This window comes from Notamacropus eugenii, chromosome 3 (assembly GCF_028372415.1).
Source record: "Notamacropus eugenii isolate mMacEug1 chromosome 3, mMacEug1.pri_v2, whole genome shotgun sequence".
Classification (NCBI taxonomy): Eukaryota; Metazoa; Chordata; class Mammalia; order Diprotodontia; family Macropodidae; genus Notamacropus; species Notamacropus eugenii.
In genome coordinates this window covers 199,646,460-199,668,244 of record NC_092874.1, presented here as the reverse complement: position 1 = coordinate 199,668,244, position 21,785 = coordinate 199,646,460, and the positions used below count along the sequence as shown (strand labels likewise).

The following is a 21,785-nucleotide window of genomic DNA, read 5'->3' as shown; positions in this document are numbered from 1 at the left end:
ATTCCTCTGCAACTTTCTCCCCTTACTCCTACTTCTTCCTTCTGGAATAAGGAATAAATTGAATCGCTCTTCCATGGGACATCCTTAAAATACTGGGAGATGACTTGTGGGCTGCTAGGTGGTGCAGTGGATAGGGAGCTGGAAATGGAGTCAGGAAGACCTGAATGCAATTTCTGCCTTGGACACTTAGACACTATGTGACCTGGCAAGTCACTTAGTTGTTCTTTGTTTCATTTTTCTCATCTCTTAAATGAGAATAATAATACCATCTACTTCCCAGGGTTCTTGTGAGGATAAGAGGAGATAATATTTGTAAATCACTTTGTAAATAGCTGCTAGTCATTATTGTTACATATCAATGATTATTATTATCAGCTGTAGTATCCCTCCACCCCAAAGTCTTCCTTTCTCCATACAAACATTCCAATTTTCTTGAACCAGGCTTCATATGACCCAATCTCAAGACCCTTCTCCACCCTGCTTGTCCCTTATCTAAATATTTTTCAGTTTATTGAGGTTCTTCCTAGAATAGTTAAATTTAAAACAATTTAAACAACCTAATTTTAAAGACAATCAATTTTTTTCAGAGAAACACCTAAGGTACAGTTTGAGTAATTTAAAAGTCTTATTTAATTCTTGTTTTCTCTATTTGTATTGTTTGTAGTGAAGAGATATTCCTAGTCCTTTTCTTTAACCTTTGGGTTAGCTTGAAATCAAAGAGAGTCAAGATGGTACATCAGCAAAGAGATCTGACCCTGAAGAGACCTATGTTCAAATCCCACTTTCACTGCTTTCAAACTTTAACTTGGGGCAAACCACTTTAATATCCCTGGGCCTCAATTTCCTCAGTTGTAAAATGAGACAGAAGAGTGGAACAGATGGCTTTTAAGAGTCTTACTAGTTCTCAGATCTATGATCCTATAATATTAAGCACCATGGAGCTATTTCTATCTCAACTACTCATTTTAATAACCTTTTGTCTCAGCCTTGTGCTGAGTCTTTCCATTCCTTCTCTCCATGGTCCACTTCAGTTACAGATTAGCAAGCCAGTTCAAGTCCATTACAGTTCAGATTTCATCATTCTTGCTCTAAGAATTCTGTTTCTTTTTTTCTTTTTTTTTTGGCAATGTCCTTTTCTTCTCCTAACAGTATTTTATTTTTTCCAATTGCATTTAACAATAATTTTCAGCATTCATTCTTATAAGATTTTGAGTTCTAAATTTTTCTCCCTCCTTCCTTTCCTTCTCCTCCAAGACAACATGTGATATGATATAGGCTATACATGTACAAGCATGTTTAACATATTTCCATATTAGTCATGTTAAAAAAGAAGAATCAGAACAAAAGGGGAAAACCACGAGGAAGAAAAAACAGAAAATAAAATGAAAATAAAGTGCTTCATTCTGCAGTTAGACTCTATAGTTCTTTCTCTGGATGTGAATAGCATTTTCCATCATGAGTCTTTTGGAATTGTCTTATTTCCTTTCATTGCTGAGAAGACCTAAGTCTATCAAAGTCTATCAAAATTGCACAACGTGACTATTGCTGTGTACAGTGTTCTCCTCGTTCTGCTCACTTCACTCAGCATCAGTTCATTATAAGTTTTTCCAGGTTTTTCTGAAATCTGCCTGCTCACCATTTCTTATGAAACAATAGTATTCCATTACATTCAGATACCACAACTTATTCAGCCATTCCCCAACTGATGGACATTACCTCAATTTCCAATTCTTTGCCACTATAAAAAGAGCTGCTATAAATATTTTTGCACATGTGGGTCCTTTTCCCTTTTGGGGGGATCTCTTTGGGATACAGACCTGGTAGTGGTATTGTTGTATCAAAGGGTGTGCACAGTTTCATAGCTCTTTGGGCACAGTTCCAAACTGCTCTCCAGAATGGTTGTATCAGTTCACAACTCCACCAACAATTCATTAGTGTTGCAATTTTCCCACATCTTCTCCAACATTTATTATTTTCCTTTTCTATCTATTATTTCCCTTTTCTATTTACTAGCCAATCTGTTTCTTTTTTCCCTATCTATGGCAAAAGCATAAAATTATATTATTAGAATATGAAGCAGCCTTGGTATAATTGTGTACAACTCCTAAATTAAGTTTTGGAGTACATGTGAAATAGGAGACCAAAAAGTTTAACAAAATTGTATATATTGAAGTGTACTGAGACTAGGTCCAAATGGATAAGGTTAGAGAAGTGAGTCCCTAGGAAAGAGGATGAGTACCCCCTGCTGGAGAAGAACTGAACTGGAGAGAGGAGCTGACAAGATGGGTAACCTGAATCATATTTGCAGAGGAGAGTTGAACAGCAAGGAGTAGCAAACATAATTTAGAGTATCTTTGAGGGGAAGAGATGACACCTGACAGGAGGCACTGTGGAAAAAGTCACATCAGCAAGAGGATTAAAAATAAAAAATAAATTGCCAAGGACTACAGAATTAGGCTAGCTGATGGGATCATTACAGTGAACAGAAAGCATAGGACAGTTGAAGAAACAAGCAATTGACACGTACAGAGGAACTACAAAGTAGGAAATGAAGCTGGACTTCACCCAGTTGGAACCACATGCAGAACAGGACCATAACTCATAGAAACTATGTAAATCTCCCTTGTAAGTTTATTCTCTATAAACTTATGGACTGAGATTCAAGTTCTGTCAGTTTCTATTAATTTTTTTTAATATTCATGTTTCAAGATGTGAAATCCTGTGTGGTTGCACAGGGAAATGAGCTGATAACAACACTTGGGAAATGCCAAGTACCGATATTTCCTGTTCTAGATGGAGATAACTATTTGGAGAAGTGGAAAGTCCCACAGAGTATAGCCAAACCAATCAAGACAGACCCTCCCATACAAGAGTTGTGTATACATTGCATGACATATACACTAAATTAAAATTAAAAATATTTTTTCTTTATAGAAAGAAGAATTTCTTGTCTTCGTTTACCACATTTGTGTAGACAAATAATTGGAGTTTCTTGGTTTTTAGTGGAATATTTTCATGGAGTTCAGATGTGTTTTCATCTGTCAGGAATGGTTTCTCTACAATCTAGCATGGAAACAAATGGTTGGGCTGAAAAGTTTCTCTTTTTTTCTTCCTCTTTCATTTTTCATGCTATAGAAAACTCCTAAAATACATTTTTCTCCTCCTTTACTTGTTCTGTAAAACTACAATTTTCATCATATACGCATATATCAACTTCTACCTCTATGTATGATTCCAAGTACATGAAACTTTTCCAAAAGGAGACAAAGATTTAAGATAAGTTCAGAGAGTCAAGAATCCGAGTTTTTACAAATGATCTCCCAAACCCACTTACCTTGAAGATTTCACTTGATAAAATGGTAATAGTCAGGACCTGATGATGTACTTGGACTAAACAATTTCTTAAGGACTCAAAGATTCTTTCTAGGTTAGAACAGAACACTTAAATTAGGTACACCTAATACATTCACAGCATTTCCTGTATTGTGCTAGTTACATAAATGTCATTTAGCTCAGGTCTTTAATCTACCCATCATCAGTGAGTGAACTTTCACTTGAAATGAATGAGATCACTATACCATGACAAGAAAAAATATCAAAATTAGCTTTATAAAGATGCAATATTTGATTGATTAGCCCTTTGTGATCTCTGAATGACAGTGCAGGAGACAAAGAGGAGAAAACATTTCTTTTTTAAAAATAAATTTTCATTATCATTTTTCTTTATCACTTACTTTCTCGATTTATCTCCCCCATTGACCCTCAGGAGACCATCCCTTAAAAGAATGAAAAGAAAAAAATTACATTAAAAAACTAACCAGCATATCGAAAAGTTTGACATTATCTTTGTTATTCCACACTTTCAGTCCCCTACCTCTGCAAAGGGAGGGAAGTGCCTTTTGTCCATCTGTCTGTCTGTCTGTCTGTCTGTCTGTCTGTCTGTCTGTCTCTCTCTCTCTCTTCAATGTCTCTCTGTCTCTCTCTTTGGAAATTTTAAAATTCTGAACTTACCAAACAACAAATAAAATGTACATTTCCACAGACATAATAGTAAAGAAAATGAAGCTTGCACATGAAACTGCAGATCTTTACAAGGAACAGTTCAACGTAAAGCTTTCAAAGTTGTCTTGCTTTACTGTGCTTCTTTTGGGGTTTTCTGTCCTCTGTCTTTTTAAAAAGAAATCTCAATGAACCTCTTTTTTTTCATTCTTTCATTTTTAAAAATCTCTGTCTCTGTCTCTTTCTGTTTCCCTTTGTCTCCCTTTCTTTCCTCTCCCTGTTTTCTTCCCCACATTCCCAAAAGAAAAGTAGGAGCCAGAATCTTCCTTCACGAGTATGTTGTTGTTATTCAGTTGTTTTACTCATGTCCTACTCTTTGTGACCCAATTTGAGGTTTTCTTGGCAAAGGTACTAGGGTGGTTGGTCATTTCCTCCTCCAGCTCATTTTACAGATGAGGAAACTGAGGCAATTAGGGTTAAGTGATTTGCTTAAGACATTTCTGAGGCCAGATTTGAACTCATATCTTCCTTACTCCTGGGCAGTACTCTATCCACTGCCAACAGAGCCACATTGATTCATTGATCATAAACACATAATCCTGGAGAAATTAGCTGAATACTTCTAGTGTTCTCAACAGACCACCGTCAATCAATGCTGAAGCCATTGACTGTTTACCTTAGGTTGAAGTCAACCCCTCTCTAACTGATTTCCAGCTGAAAAAGAGGTTTTGAATGCCATTAGGCTCTTGTGGCAACATACCTGGTGCTGATTCTATTCCAGCTGAGATTTACAAGGTATGAGGTCCACTGCACATACAAAAGCTGACTGAAATCTTCTGGCTTATATGGCAAGAGGAGGTTATCCTGCAGGAATTTAAAGATGCCTCCTCTGTCCATCTTTATAAAGGAAAGGGAAATAGGTTGTCCCATGGCAATCATTACTGGCAATATTTTCACCAGGGTTCTCTTTAATAGGCTGTTCCTTCCCCTGGAAAATGATGACCTACCTGAGAGCCAATGTGGCTTCAGAAAAGGCCAAGGAACAGTCAATATGATATTTGCTATCTGACAACCTCAAGAGAAATGCCAGGAGCAGAACAGAGGTCTGTAAAACATCCATCAGTCTGACCAAGGCCTTTGGTCAGTTGTATGGGTTTGTGGAAAATCATGTCAAAATTTGGTTGCCTGAAGAAGTTCATTAGTATTCACCAATTCATCAATTACATGAGACTTGACCAGGTTCTAGACAACGTAGAATGCTGTCTTGATTTCTGGTCATCAATGAAGTGAAGCAGGATTGTGTGTTTGATACCATGCTTTTTAGCATGATGTTTTCAGCAATATTGTCAGATGCCTTCAACAAGGAAGAAAATGGCATCAAGGTCAGCTACCACACTGAGGGTAAATCATTGAATCTGAAAAGGCTGCAAGCAAAGACTAAAGAGGAAAGAGAGTTGGTGCATGATTTTTTGTTCCCAGACAATTGTGTAGTCAGTGCAATCTCTGGAGCTGAGATGCAACAAAGCATGGATTGATTCTCTCCTGCTAATGTTAATTTTGGCTTAACAATTAGCATCCAAAAGACATAGATTCTCCACCATCCAATACTACACCATCCATCAGTCATAGCAAATGGAGAAATTTTGAATACTGTGGATAAGTTCATTTACCTTGGGAGTATACTTTCCAGGGTTATACACAGAGACGATGAGGTTGATGCACCCATTGCCAGAGCTAGCTCAGTGTTTACGAGGCTCTGAAGGAGAGTGTGGAAGAAAAGATTAGACCGACTGCCAAACTGAAGGTCTACAGAGCCATTGGGCTGACCTCAATGTTGTATGCCTGTGAAGCCTGGACAGTATACCAGTGCCATGCCAGGAAACTGAATGGCTTCCATTTGAATTGTCTTAAGAAGATTCTGAGGATCACTTGGAAAGATAAGGTACAGGACACTGAGGTCCTTTCTTGAGCTAAACTGTCAAGCATTCAAACTCTACTGCAGAGAGTGTAACTCTGATGAGGTGGCCACATTGTTCAAATGCCTAACATGTATTTGCTGAAAAGACTATTTTACAGAGAACTCATGCCAGGGAGGTGCTCACATGGTGGTCAAAAGACACTCTCAAGATCTCTCTGAAGAACTTTGGAATCAATTGTGTGACGTGGGAAACACTGGCATGGGACTAGTCAGCATGACATGCCTGCATGGAAGAAGCTGTTGTACTCTGAGTGAAACAGAATTGCAGTAGTTTAAAAGAAATGTGAGATGTGCAAATTTAGAGATCCAAGCATTCATATGGACTATTTGTGCCTGACCTGTGGAAAAGCCTTCTAAAATCATAATGGTCCAATCAGTCAAAGTCAGACACCATACATACCTTGACTCCAACATAGTGATGTCATTTTGGTTTTCTTTGAAAATGAAGGACAACAACCAATGAACCAATAAACTTTCTTTACAACTGCCTAGAATAGTATTCTGCTCAGGGTGGCCAATTTAAAAATGTTTCTTTGATCAAATTGAATAGAAAAAAAAAGCACGGATCCCAAACTTAGCTAGAGATTAATAACAAAAGATTCTTCCATAAACAAAGTCTAGCCATAATGAGAATGAATTACTAAAAATTAGTTTGACTCTCTTATGAATGTAATAAATATAATACATATTTTCACCTAACAAATTAGAGCTCTGGGCGGAGCCAAGATGGGGGAGTAGAAAGACACATATACTCTAGGTCTGAATCCACAGCCCATAAAATATCTGTAAAAAAGAACTCCCAACAAATTCTGGAGCAGCAGAAGCCACAGAACAATGGAGCAGATGAGATTTCTGTTCCAGAGAGCCTGAAAACCTCTTGCAAAAAGTTCTTCGCACTGCAGACCCGGAGCCGAGCCCAGCCCTTGGCAGCACAGCACTGAGAGGAGCGGATCCCAGCAGGCTTCAGGGACGGAATCTCCAGCAGCCACGCAGGTCCCTCTACCCACAGGTGGCAAGGGTCGGTGAGTGGGTCTATTTGGCGGGTCAAGAGGGGAGTGGGTTGCCGCCATAACTCAGGCCCCCTTGGGAGGCAGCAGCTGAGGCGGGAGCAGACCGGGGCTCCCAAGCAGGCAGGAGCTCAAATCCATTGTTGAAGGTCTCTGCATAAACCCCCTGAGGGAACTGAGCCCGTAAGGCGGCCCTGCCCCCACCTGAGCACCTGAACTTGATCTCACACTGAATAGCAGCCCCACCCCCACTGAAGCCCTAAGGCTGGAAAGCAGCATTTGAATCTCAGACCCCAAGCACTGGCTGGGCAGATCTGGAGGCTAAGTGGATGTGAAGAGAATATTCAGAAGTCAAGTCACTGGCTGGGAAAATGCCTAGAAAAGGGAAAAAAAATAAGACTATAGAAGGTTACTTTCTTGATGAACAGGTATTTCCTCCCTTCCTTTCTGATGAGGAAGAATAATGCTTACCATCAGGGAAAGACATAGAAGTCAAGGCTTCTGTATCCCAGCCCACTCAATGGGCTCAGGCCATGGAAGAGCTCAAAAAAGATTTTGAAAATCAAGTTAGAGAAGTGGAGGAAAAACTGGGAAGACAAATGAGAGACATGCAAGCAAAGCATGAAAAACAAATAAACACCCTGCTAAAGGAGACCCCAAAAAATGCTGAAGAAATTTAACACCTTTAAAAATAGGCTAATTCAATTGGCAAAAGAGGTTCAAAAAGCCAATGAGGAGAAGAATGCTTTCAAAAGCAAAATTAGCCAAATGGAAAAGGAGGTTCAAAAGCTCACTGAAGAAAATGGTTCTTTCAAAATTAGAATGGAACAGATGGAGGTTAATGACTTTATGAGAAAGCAAGAAATCACAAAACCAAACCAAAAGAATGAAAAAATGGAAGATAATGTGAAATATCTCATTGGAAAAACAACTGATCTGGAAAATTGATCCAGGAGAGACAATTTAAAAATTATGGGACTACCTGAAAGCCATGATCAAAAAAGAGCCTAGACATCATCTTTCATGAAATTATCAAGGAAAACTGCCCTGATATTCTAGAACCAGAGGGCAAAATAAGTATTCAAGGAATCCACAGAACACCACAGGAAAGAGATCCAAAAAGAGAAACTCCTAGGAACATTGTGGCCAAATTTCAGAGTTCCCAGATCAAGGAGAAAATATTGCAAGCAGCTAGAAAGAAACAATTCAAGTATTGTGGAAATACAATCAAGATAACACAAGACCTAGCAGCTTCTACATTAAGGGATCGAAGGGCATGGAATAGGATATTCCAGAAGTCAAAGGAACTAGGACTAAAACCAAGAATCACCTACCCAGCAAAACTGAGTATAATACTTCAGGGGAAAAATTGGTCTTTCAATGAAATAGAGGACTTTCAAGCATTCTTGATGAAAAGACTAGAGCTCAAAAGAAAATTTGAGTTTCAAACACAAGAATGAAGAGAAGCATGAAAAGGTAAACAGCAAAGAGAAGTCATAAGGGACTTACTAAAGTTGAACTGTTTACATTCCTACATGGAAAGACAATATTTGTAACTCTTGAAACTATTCAGTATCTGGGTACTGGGTGGGATTACACACACATACACATGCACACGCACATGCACACACACATAGAGACAGAGTGCACAGAGTGAATTGAAGAGGAGGGGATCATATCTTAAAAAAATGAAATCAAGCAGTGAGAGAGAAATATATTGGGAGGAGAAAGGGAGAAATGGAATGGGGCAAATTATCTCTCGTAAAAGAGGCAAGCAAAAGACTTATTAGTGGAGGGATAAAGAGGGGAGGGGAGAGAAAAACATGAAGTTTACTCTCATCACATTCCACTAAAGGAAGGAATAAAATGCGCACTCATTTTGGTATGAAAACCTATCTTACAATACAGGAAAGTGGGGGAGAAGGGGATAAGCAGGGTGGGGGGGGATGATGGAAGGGAGGGCATGGGGAGGAGGGAGCAATTTGAGGTCACTACTCATGGGGAGGGACAGGATCAAAAGAGAGAACAGAAGTAATGGGGGGCAAGATAGGATGGAGGGAAATATAGTTAGTCTTATACAACATAACTATTATGGAAGTCGTTTGCAAAACTACACAGATTTGACCTATATTGAATTGCTTGCCTTCCAAAGGGAAGGGGTGGGGAGGGAGGGAAGAAAAGAAGTTGGAACTCAAAGTTTTAGGAACAACTGTCGAGCACTGTTCTTGCCACTAGGAGATAGGAAATACAAGTAAAGAGGTATAGAAAGTTATTTGGCCCTACAGGACAAAAGAGAAGATGGAGACAAGGGCAGAGAGGGATGATAGAAGAGGGAGCAGATTGGTGATAAGGGCAATTAGAACGCTCGGTGTTTTGGGGTGGGGGGAGGGGACAAAAGGGGAGAAAATTTGGAACCCAAAATTTTGTGAAAATGGATGTTAAAAGTTAAATAAATAAAGAAAAAAAAAAAGAACCAACCCAAGATGGCAAATCTTTTTTTTTTTTAATTAAACTTTTAACATTTATTTTCACACAATTTTGGGTTACAAATTTTCTCCCCTTTTTTCCCCTCCCCCCCCAGACCGAAGCTTTCTAATTGCCCCTGTGACCTATCTGCTCTCTCCTCTATCCTCCCTCCCTGCCCTTGTCTCCGTCTTCTCTTTTGTCCTGTAGGGCTGGATAGCTTTCTTGACCCCTTAACCTGTATTTCTTGTTACCCAGTGGTAAGAACATTACATTTGGTCCTAACACTTTGAGTTCCGACTTCTTTAGCTCCCTCCCTCTCTACCCCTTCCCCTTGGAAGACAAGCAGTTCAACATAGGCCATATCTGTTTAGTTTTGCAAATGATTTCCATACTAGTTGTGTTGTATAGGCCTAACTATATTTCCCTCCGTCCTGTCCTGTCCCCCCATTACTTCTATTTTCTTATGGTCCTTTCCCTCCCCATGAGTGTCGACCTCGTATTGCATCAAGATGGCAAATCTTTAAAAAAAAAAAAAAAAGAAATTAGAGCTCCTAAAGAAACAGGACTGGTTGTCCTTTGTAACTGGGACATTCATTCTTCATTCATTCTTTCACTGGTTCACCCGAACAAGCAATTTAGTTAAGTAAATATTGACTAAGCACCTACTATGTGCAATGCACTGTATGAGGCTTGAAATATAAAGCTTAAACAAGACTCAGTCTCTGCTCTTAAGGAGCAGGAATTAGGACAAATGCACATAGGTATACGATAAAAGCTATAATGTGCTAAAGGCATAGAAAGCAGTTCAAACAGGCTGCTCTGGGATAGTTGTGAAGGGACAGATTTCTACTAGCTAGTGGAGACAGAGGGAACTTTTTGTGGGTTGGAGGCTAGACGGGAGGAAAGAATTTCAGAAGGTGAATAGTGTAAGATCATTCTAGGTATGGAGAATAGTATGAAAGGGGAAAAGGGCAGGATAAGTACTGGGGAAGAGTGATTCAGCTTGGTTGGAACACAGGGTAAAAGAAAGAGGGTGGCATGTAATAAAATTGGAAAGTTGGAACCAAATTGTGTAGGGTCTTGATTTCAGCTTAAGGAAAATGCAATTTACCTGGCAAACTTTTAACAAATAGACATTGAGCCATTGCTCAACTTTGGGGCAAATACTGGGGAATAAGATATTGCTGTCCAATAGAAGGCCAAGACATTTTTTTCCCATAGCCAGTGACAAAGGGACCAGCTACTGTCCTTCATTATGTTGTTGATTCTAGAAGGTTCCAGCTCTGGAACGGTAGCAGTCACAGTGAGACCTGTTTATTTCATTTTGTTGGGTTGTTGCTTCTTTTAGACAAATCTTACTCACAGTTATCACTTTCTTGATTCTTTGACCCATACCAGAGCCATCTTCTTTGTTTCAAAGTCCTTAGAAAGTCAGTCATTGAGAATTTCCTCTTGAACAGTGACTGGAATCCTGATGAGAAGCTTGACAAATAACATTTCCTCAGGGCAGCAATTAATATCGTCTCGAAACTCTAGAGTCATAAGACATTAAGGGAAGAGCTTGTTGAAACTGGGTCTCCCCCAATTCCAGCATCTGTTCCTACCCTCAAGTTAGATGGAAAAGATTACATACTTCCCCTGAAAGTAGGAGCATAGCTCTGCTGATGAATATCCTCATGAATCTGGTCAAGTCACTCAATCCTCTCTGGGCCTAAGATTTCTTATTTGTATGATGGGGATAAGAAAAATAAGTCATATCTTTATAGCACTTTAAGGTGGTACAAAGATTATTATCTCCACTTAACAGATGAGGAAACTGAACCTCTGAAGAATTTAACTACTCCAATGTGATTTGACTGACTTGGGATCACAAATCTGATAAATGTCGTCTGATGTAAGATTCATACCCAAATGTCTAGGCCCTTGGTTCAAGGCTCTGTTCTCTATAGTACAGGTATCAAACAGATAGTACACAGACCACACTGCAGTACATGACCCTCTAGGGCAGGAGCAGAACCTGTAGCCTTAAGGCCACTTAAGGATTTAGAAGGTCTCAGGTTCCCCACACTTGCTCTAGGGTGACACCAGAAGATGAAAATTTAATTGAGAATCATTTAACAAAAAAAAAAAAAATAGGAATGCAATAGAGCATGTATCATGTTACTATGTGGTTTCCTAAGTCAATATGGTGGCTGCAGGGATTCTTCTGTATGGTTTAGTGGCCCCATTTCTTTTTGAGTTTGACACCACCGCTCTGTCATTCCTATATGACTATCCTCCTACCAGGATCATTGTGAGGGTATTCACAAGCACAAACATTACAAATCTTAAAGCAAAGGGTCTTAACTTTTTTTATGTGTCATGAACCCGTTTGACATTCTGGTGAAGTCTATGGATTCTTGTTCAGAATAAAGTTTCATTTTTTAAAAAATTCATAATGGAAGAAAATGCTAAATTTCAGTTTGTTGTTAGTGAAAAGGAAGATATATTTTTTTCCAGTACAATAATACAGATTTCCTGTGAAATCTATACATGAAACTCTTCAGAGTTTTTGAAGACTAGATTAAGAACTTCTATCTTAAAATGTTGAGTGAGCTATTGTTTTATCAAATTTAATCAACTGCTTATTTTTACATCACCTTTATTTCTCAATGTATCACTTGCCCCTCTTCTATCCAAAGTAAGTGAGAACCATCCCTTGTAGCAAAGAGAAGAAAATAAGAAATCAGTTAAACAAAGCTAACAAATCCATCAACCAAGGCTAGCAGTATATACAATATTCCAGGTAACTTACATCTCTGCAAGGAAGGGGAGGAGTTGCTTTGTACTCTCTTAGATATAAGAACCTACAGTGTTCCTCAAAACCAAAGAGATTTTTAAGATGGGATCTCACTGAGACAGCTATAAGATACTTTGATTTAATGGTCCTGAGAAGTGATATGGGATGGGAGCAGAAGGGATGAGTAGCTGTTGCTGTCAGACTCCAAGGTGGGCACTTTTGACTTACTATTATCTTTCAGAGCATGACTTGGTATCAGTGGTGACAAGGGAGCCAAGACGTGTTCCTTAAAGAGGAATGTAAACTTATCGATAGACATCTTTTCTGGCATCAGAAGAAATGGGAGGATTGTTATTATACAGTATTGATTCATGGTTCTTGAGTGGGAGTGGTTGGCTCTTGAATTTTGTTCTCTACGTGGATGATCCCAGAAAAGCATGGAACCAGCTTTGCCTATACCAAGTGTAGGATTGCCCAGAGTATGTGCCTTAAATTGTCAGGTACCTGTGCATTAGGAGACAAAGGCCTTTAGCATTCTTAGAGCTCTTTCACAAGACCTGAATTAAATAATCTATTCACCAGCTAGGCTAGGCAAACTGACCAGAAACCAGATTGCTGTCTGCCTGCTTCTTGTTCCTGCATTCCTTCCTCTGTCTAGATGCAAATAAATGGAGATGATTCTATAGACAGACTTGCCCTCTGAAGCTATCCAAGCTTTTTTTTTTTTTGACAGAAGAGAGGAGGTATCAGAATTTCATTGTATGCTTGCTTTTCCCTCAAATTATTTTTTAAAATATAATTTGATTTTAAAATAAATATTTTAGTGATGCCTTTTGAAAATAGTTGGGAACACAAGTCATCACCCTGAAACATACTCTTACACCTCACAGAACCCTCCTATGTTAAAAAAAAAAAAAGTATAGTTCAGTCAAACAAAGCAATGTATTGGCCCTGTCTTACAGCACATGGCTCATTCTCCACCTCTTTGCTGAGAGGAGGGAGACGTGCTTCACAACCAAGCCTCTGAAGTCAAAGGTTGGTCACTGTGGCATCAGTCTTCTAATGTCTTTCTGTGTTGATTTCCTTGACATTTTTATAACCATTAGCATAAACTATTTTCTTGGTTATCTGCTGCCTTTTGCTTTTACTTCAGTTCATACAAGGCTTCCCCAGTTTCTCCAAGTCTGCTACATTTGTTGTGGTTCATAGAGCAATAATATTTCATGGCATTCATGTACCACAATTTGTTCAGACAATTCTCAATTCCGCTTCTAGTTCTTTTCAAATACAGGAAGTGCTTTTATAAATGTACCTTTCCCTCTGTCTTTGACTTTCTGAGGATCTATGCACATTTAGCATTGCTTGGTCTTTCCCCCATTCTCCCCCAGGTCTGTGAGTAGAACTGGGGATGTCACCTCTGAGTATGTGATATATTGTGTGCCCAAATAGAAACCTAGGAAGAAACTACCAGGGACTGGTGGAAGATGCTCTATAATTCTTTATTATCCCTCTTTTATGATTAAAAAGTATGCACGTATATGTGTATGCATATATGTGTATATATACATATATGTATATGCACATATATACATATGTGTGTATACATGTACATACATAAAAACACATATACATATATACACATGTATATATGCATTCCAAGCTTAATAGCCTTGGAGGATTCTGGAAAGATGGAAGAATAAGGCAGGAAATTACCTGGCTCTCCCAAATTTCCCCAGAAATACTTTAAAATAATGCCTCAAAGTGAACTTTAGAGTGACAAAAATAATTAAAATTTGGGGTAAGCAGTTGTCTAGCCTAAGACAACTTGGGAGGGCTTTAGGAAAGACCTGACCTCCAAGGGTGGTGGTCTGACTTGATGAAAGTGCAGACACTTCAGGGCAGATACTAATGAATCAACAAACAGTAAACCCTACGGGCTGTTTCATGCACAGTAGTCTCAACTTCAGAAATTCTCATGCCACATACATTGACAAGGGTAGGAGAGGGGGGTTGAGTAGTTAGTTGATTAGGGAAAGGCTTCAGGGCCCTCCACTGCACTGGACCCAGGCACAGTGACCAGACACAGTCCCAGGTTGTGACTGTGAGCAAAGAGGAGCAGGTATACATAGTGCAGTTGTAGAGAGGGAGAGCCCTTGCTGGTTGTGGTTCCTTGTAGGAGAGCAGATTCCCTGAATTTGTTTCCAGGGCAGAGGGGTGAGTTGAAGCTTGCAGCCATGGGAAGAACCACAATGTTTCTGGGGGCTGTGGTCACTGCTCAGGGGTAGAGAGGAGTACCTGAGGTCGGAGCTCAGAAAACAACAGGGCAAAAAATCCTGAAGCTTGAGACATAATCCCTCACACCTTAGGACTAGAGTTTGACTGTAACATAAAGTTATCACCCAAGAAATAAGATGCCAGAAAAAAGTAAGGAACAAAAGAGAAAAAAAAACAACCATAGATAGCTACTATGGTGATGAAGATCTGAGTTCAAACTCAGAAGACACTTCTGGGAGGAAAAGGAGTTAAGATTACAACTAAGAATAAACTACCCAGAAAAACTGAGCATAATGCTTCAGGGGGGAAAATAAACATTTAAGGAAATAAAAGACTTTCAAGCATTCCTGATGAAAAAGACAAGAACTGAAAAGAAAATCTGACATTCAAACAGAAGATTCAAGAGAAGTTTAAAAAGGGAAAAGTGAAAGACAAATTTTAAGATACCCAATAAGGTTAAACTGTTTACATTCTATATGGGAAGGTGATACATGTAACTCCTTAGAACTTTATCATTATTAGGACAGTTTGAAGGACTCTACGTAGACAGAAGACATGGGAGTGAGTTGATTATACTGAGATGAACTCAAAAAATGAATGGGCGAGAAAGAGGAATGCACTGGGAGAAAAGAGAAGGAAGAAAGATGGGGGATAGTGTCTCACATAAAAGAGTCACACAAGGAGGAGCTTTTACAGTGGATAGGAAAAAATGGAGGGCAGGCAATACTTGAACCTCACTCTCATCAAAACTAGTTCAAAGAGGGAAAAGTATGCACACAGACACACACACACACATGTACACACACAAAGTTAAGTATAAAAATCTATCTTTACCCAACTGGGAAGTAGGAGGGGAAGAAAGGAGGGGAAAGTATAATAGGAAAAGTTGATTAAGGGAGGCAGTAGTCAGAAACAAGGCAAACTTCTGAGGAGGGAAAGGGTAAAAAGAGAAAGAGAAGGATAAACAGAAGAAAATAAGATGGAGGGAAATACACAATTAGCAATCATAACTGTGAATGTGAATGGGATGAACACAATCATGCAACAGAACCAGATAGCAGAATGGATTAGAAACAAGAATGCAACAATATATTGTTTATAAGAAACACACTTGAAGTGGAAAGACATATAGAGTTAATATAAGAGGACGGAGCAGAATATATTATGCTAAAAATAAAGCTAGTGTAGCAATCATCATCATAGACAACATAAAAGCAAAATAGACCTGATCAAAAGAGATAAGCAGAGAAATTGCATCTTGCTAAAATGTACCATAGACAATGAAGTAATATCAGTTCTAAACCTATGCACCAAATGCCATGGCATCCAAATTCTTAAAAGAAAATTTAAAGGAGAATAGACAATAAAACTATATAATTGGGGAACTTCAATTTACCACTTTCAGATGTAGGTAACTCTAATCATAAAATAAATAAGAAATAAGTTTAGGAGATGAATAGAATTTAAGTTAGGCATGATAGACCTCTGGAGAAAATCTAATGGGAATAGAAAGGAGTATACCTTTTTTAGAGTTATACATGGCACCTTCACAAAAATTGGTCATGTATTGGTGTATAAACAACTCAAACCAAATGCAAAAAAGCAGAAAAATTAAATGCAAGCTTTTTAGATCACAAAGCAATATAAATTGCATTCAATAAAGGTCCATGTGAGCATAGATTAAAAAATGAATTGTAAACTAAATAACATAATCAGGATCACCAGTACATTCCCACACATGCAGAATTGTATACATAAAAAATGTCACTTGAATGACCCAAAGCCAGGGCTGACCCTAAGAATCCAGCACTGAGGATCAAAAGGGAATGGCACATGTTTTCTAAATTTGGCATAACAATCCAACACATGCCTTTCCAAAATAACTAGGAGGTATATTTTTGGACTGAGAGACTGGAAGACCTACTTTTACTACACTCCCTATGGTATTCAGTAGAAGCCAGATTGATAGAGTCAATAAGGAGAAACCAACCTTAAATAATATGATTTATTATTATTGACATTACACTCCAAAACATAAAATAAACATAAGACAATAAAAGTTACTGCAAAGTAGGTGAAATGAGAGTTATAACAAATGGTTGACCTGGATTAGGGGCTAGAATGGACTTAGAAGATTGTCTTACAAGAGGATAGTGGAAAACAGCAACCTGTGAAATTGGGAGGAAGAGATGGAAAGAACCTGAACTTGAAACATACTTAACTCCTCTCTTAGGCAATGAGGTAAGTGGGAGGAAGCTAATACCAAAATTTTTAAATTGAAAATTATGGGTTTGGAAGTCCTTCCAGTTCTAAATTCATGACCTTATAATATTATGTCACAAAATTTGAAATGATAACGAAACACAGAACTCTTTTTAAGCCAAAATCTTCACTGATTTATACAATCCTACTGAAATGGGTCTGTTGTAAAGCTCAGGATCTTCTGGGATTGTTACTGAGGTCCCTGGAAAGAGGCTCCAATTATCAGCATGTCAAGACCGTCATTTGCTTCACTTTCTAAAATGAGAAAGAAATTAAGGGTGAGGTGCTGGGTATCAGTGAGGTAGATGAGGCACCTCCTTTGCCCTTCCCTTGAGAATTATCCTTCACTTCAAGTTCCAAACTGGATTTGTATATATCATATATATATTTGTATATATATTTGCCCAGTGATGGGCAAATCTAGGTCTCAAGAAGACTATCCTTAATTTTGTAGAGGGAGAAATAATCCTGAGAATATGAGAAGAGTATCCCAGCTAATGAGTCACAAGTGAGGTGAAAATAGAAAAAATGGAAAGAGAGAAGGTGAGAATAGAAAGCAGGAGCTCTGTTTCATTAGCAAACTTATTGCATTCTTCCTTTTCACTAGCGCTTTCTATGGATCTCCCCACATCACTACTCCCTCAAATTTTTAGACTTCATTGATCATTTAGTTGCACCAAATCCAAAGAATCAGACCTGAGAAGTATTGGGGGGTTGACAGGATGGACATAAATTGTCTTTTGCCATGTATTAAGTCAGCCTCAACCATTGCATTATGATTTCTGGAGTGCCAAGAAGCTCCATCCACATAAATAGACCTCCTCTATCTCCCAAGGAATACCTCTCAAATTAGCTTACATACTATTATCAATCCTCTCTTCAGATTCTTCAGACTTTGAATAAAATGTAAATCCACTGAGTAGTTTATCTATAAGATATACTTCATTGTGAATTCATTCCTTAACAAAATCTTTCCTCAGGAGGTAGATTTTTTTTCTCACAAAGACTTTACAAGTTTTGATGCCTGAGGGGTTACTATATACTTCCAAGAAAGCAAGGTGGCAAAACATATTTCACCATGTTACCTAGAGCTATCATTGGCTGGTCAGCCCATTATTGATATCTAAGCATGTTTTCTTTTAATCCTCCATGAAACTCCTACATGCAACCAATGTGCTACTCAACAAGCAGCTAGCTTATTACTCTTGTTTAACTTAAAACTGACAAGGAAAGCTATCCGTGAAATTGCTTCATATCACATGATCATTCTTATGTCTGCAAGTGCAATACCACTTGGAACAAGACAAGAGTGGGTATAGAGGGAAAAGTGACAGTGAGAAATGTGGGGTTTGGCATCTCCTGACTCTGAGGAAGGAAATGGAGAAATTAAAGAAGTCCAGACCACAAGTCATTGGAAGAGAGAAAGGCAGACTTTTAAAGTTCCTTCCTCTTTTGAGTATGCAGTGACTCTATTAGTGATAAAAATGATATAAATTCAATTTGTAAGCACTGGTCCTGTGCCAGGTACTGAGCTAGGCACTAGAGTTATAAAAACAAACCATAAGGATATGAAATTAAAATTTTCAATATCATCTATAACTGTTGTATTCAGTCAATATTGGGCCTCCTTCTTTATCCTTTCTACTCCAGTGACTTGGAACTCTCAGAACCCTTTAGAGCACACAGAGCTACTCTTTAAATGACTCCCACTCAGTGATAGGCAAGCTATCCATGGTGGAAAGGGAAGAAGAGATATGTGCATCTTACCTAGTGAAATTGTTCATCTTTTAGTTGCAACAGCAAACACAGCCTAGAAAGAAGAAAATAAGAATTTGAACAATCCATAAATCTTACTAGAATGTGGAGAACCTCCCTTCCCACCAATAAAATGAGTTCCTCAGTTTCCAGTATCATAAACAGTGCTAGAGCTGACTCTTGGAAAGAAGGGGACAGTGGGGAAACTGACTTCTACAGTACTGACAGAATAACTGATTGAGCTTTGCTGAGTCATGACATGAAGGTTCAGAGAATGAAGTAGAATTGGAAATTAGCGATAACAGAATCAGCAGGATGATGAAATAAAATAAAATGGAATTAGACATGACCTCTGCCTTATAAAATCTGATAGAGGAGTCCCAATGATGCCAAACATCTGAAGAAAGCTAGAAAATAAATTTGTCAATACAAGTTCAGGGATGGACTGGAATGGAAAGGTGTCTAGATTTTAATGATCTCCTTGTTTAGTTGTTTTAGAAATTATGCATGTTCATTGTTTTATCTTGAGTCTTAATCTAAATATAACTAGAGGATGGTTATTTTATTGCATGTAGATTTTATTCCAATAAAATAACTGGTTTATTGACTGGGGAAAAATAAATTTAACTGGGAAGCTTATAAGCCATCAGAAAAATGGAAAGTTAAATCTTCTATACAATGAAAGTATACATGATATTATGTATTATGGACACATTATAGAGGATGCTTAGTGAAGATTTATATGAACTGACAGAAAGCAAAAATAGAACCCAGAATAATTTATACAATGACAAAAATAATGTAAAGGAATTTGGAAGTTAAACAACTCATGACTTCATAAATCCTCTGATTTCAGGAGACTAAAAGTCAAGAAGGTACCTGCGTTTAGGCAAATAAATGGTTGACTATAGGGACAAAATGAACAATAAAGGGTAAAATTGACAGACATTGCCAATATGTTGCATTGCTTTGCTTAATTTTGATTTTTTGTTAGTAGGGAGTGTCCTAGCGGGAACCGGGTTTGGAAAGTCATCATATAACCAAATCAGACATACAAAAGCATCAATAAAGCATTTCCAAAGCAAAGATCCTTTGTGACATAATGGAGTCTTTAAGACCATAAAATTTAGTTAAACCATTCCTATAATATCCTTATGTGGAATGTAGTCTAATATCCTTTCATTAAAAAGAAAAAAAAATAAAACCAATAGAAATAATAAAATGGACCTTCAAATATGAAAGACCATAATTTGCCAAGTTATATTATGGATCTGGAAAGCTCAGATTTGAGAGAATTTATAGCTAAAGCTTTCAATATATCCTTATAGGTGATAAGGCTAGACTCTGTCTCCTTCTCACATCAGAAAAGCTGTAGTGTTTTTCTGTTTTCTCATTGATTAAAAGTTAATCGTTTACAAGTCCTTCAAAACTCCAAAGAATAAGAGCCAGAAATAGTGCAGATATGAAATTTCTAAGGTTGGATTCCATTCATGAGAGCAGTGGGTTCCCCAGTAGGGACCCATCCAGGCTCTCTCAATGGGACCAGTGCAGAAATATGAATATGTGACATGCATACATGAAAGAGGAAATTTGTAGAAATCAAAAGGTATGAAAATAAGGCATGGAGATATTATGAAAAAGCTTAAGTCCTTACTGTAGAATAGATAGGGAAGAGGAAGAGAACTGAAAAAGACCAAAAAAATCTTAGCTAGAATCCAAAGACTGGAAGTGAATCTTAATTTTTTAATTGTCCATTTTACGTAAATCAGTTTTAAGAAGAATGGTGAAGAGTGAATGAAAAGCGTCAAGTTGACTTACCATAGTTGCACATCAGTGTCATAGAGGGCATTAAAGCAAAGCCATAATGCACTAAAAAAGAAAATTTTAAAAGAAAATTAGCCTATCCTTGTCTTTAAACCACCTGGTCTGATGGTTATACTGGGAGTGGTATTCATCTGGGGTTGGAATTGGATCCAGAATGGCATATGGAATGAGGCAGGAAAACTCTGGAAACTGAGTGGTTGGTAGGACACTCAGGTTGTTGGGATATAGAATGACCATCATAATCTGCCTTGAATAAAGAAAACTAAAATTTGAGATTTTTTCTGGAGAAGAAAGAATGAACATGTATCCTTATAAAATTCAGACTAGCTTCTGCTACCTCTTTCTGCCTCCAGAAAAAATCTTCATATTTCCATAGTTTCTCATTAACTGAGCATTAATCATTTACAAGGCCCACAGGAACCCAGAGAAATCAGAAGCAGGCTTAATCCAGTTGCCCAAATCCCAAAGCAAGATATAATTTCGTAGTCCTCCAGAAGCACCCTGTATACACACATACTCTTAGCTGAACTTGATGAAGAATACAGAGTGGACCTATAGGCTGAGAGGTTTCATTATCAACAGTGGAGAGGTCAGAATACAGTCTGGTAGGCAGACATGAAATAGAAAAGATATTTGTAGAAATAAAAAGGTATAAAGAAAGTCCTGGAAATCCTATGAAAGGACTTAAATTCTTACTGAAGGACAGATAGAGAGGAGGCAGAAAGCTAAAAGGCACCTAAAAACTTGTCAGAATTCAAGGACTAGAGATGAGTTTTAATCCTTTCTTATTCATTATAGGTAAGTCAGACTGATGAAAAATAGAGTGAAAAAAAATAACTTACCTTTTCTAAATCTTTGTCTTTGTTCTTGTCTATAGAAGAAATCATCTGAGGAAAAAAACAAAGGAAAAGCAAAATGAGTCTATTTCTGTTTTTCTCTATTTTGTTTTAGATTTGTGATAACATTAGAAGGTTATATTGGAGGAAATACTAATGGCCTGAGATTGAAAATAGATAAAAAATAGCATGTGGAGAGAGGCAAGAAAATTCTGGAAATTGAGTAGGAGGTAAGAGATGCAAGGGACACGGGGAAAATGTCTGAGGTCAATTCTCAGAGTTAAGGCTGGAAGGAAAAACCTCAGTGTCCATACAAGGATGCAAAGCAGGAGAATTGGTAGACCCTTGTGAGAAGGAATATATCAGGGCTGGTCAGCACCAACAAATTATGTTGTCTGACATTCAGTATATAGTTGCACCTCCAGAAGATTCAGGAGGTAAAATTTACCTAGATATTTGCAGAAGTCCACCCAACCCTAGTGCATGGTCTAGGACAAGGGTAGGGAACCTGCAGCCTCAAGGTCACATGTGGCCCTCTAGGTCCTCAAGTGTGGCAGCCCTTTGAAACTTCACAGAATAAGTCCCCGTAATAAAAGGATTTGTTC

General features: G+C 38.1%; 1 protein-coding gene across 6 annotated transcripts in view; it reads right to left on the bottom strand.

Moving 5' to 3' along the window:
• Positions 1-21,785, bottom strand: part of LOC140533766 (uncharacterized) — a 116,880-nt gene that overhangs the window by 36,852 nt on the left and 58,243 nt on the right. For all 6 annotated transcript variants that reach the window (XM_072653940.1, XM_072653932.1, XM_072653934.1 and 3 more), the window contains 7 exons: positions 21,187-21,231; positions 20,339-20,389; positions 18,533-18,575; positions 10,814-17,020; positions 5,670-5,755; positions 3,735-3,776; positions 3,335-3,423 (listed from right to left, as the gene is read on the bottom strand). In XM_072653940.1, coding sequence (XP_072510041.1) covers positions 18,553-18,575; positions 20,339-20,389; positions 21,187-21,231 — 119 coding nt within the window. In that variant the 3' untranslated portion in view covers positions 3,335-3,423; positions 3,735-3,776; positions 5,670-5,755; positions 10,814-17,020; positions 18,533-18,552. The remainder of the gene's footprint in view (positions 1-3,334; positions 3,424-3,734; positions 3,777-5,669; positions 5,756-10,813; positions 17,021-18,532; positions 18,576-20,338; positions 20,390-21,186; positions 21,232-21,785) is intronic.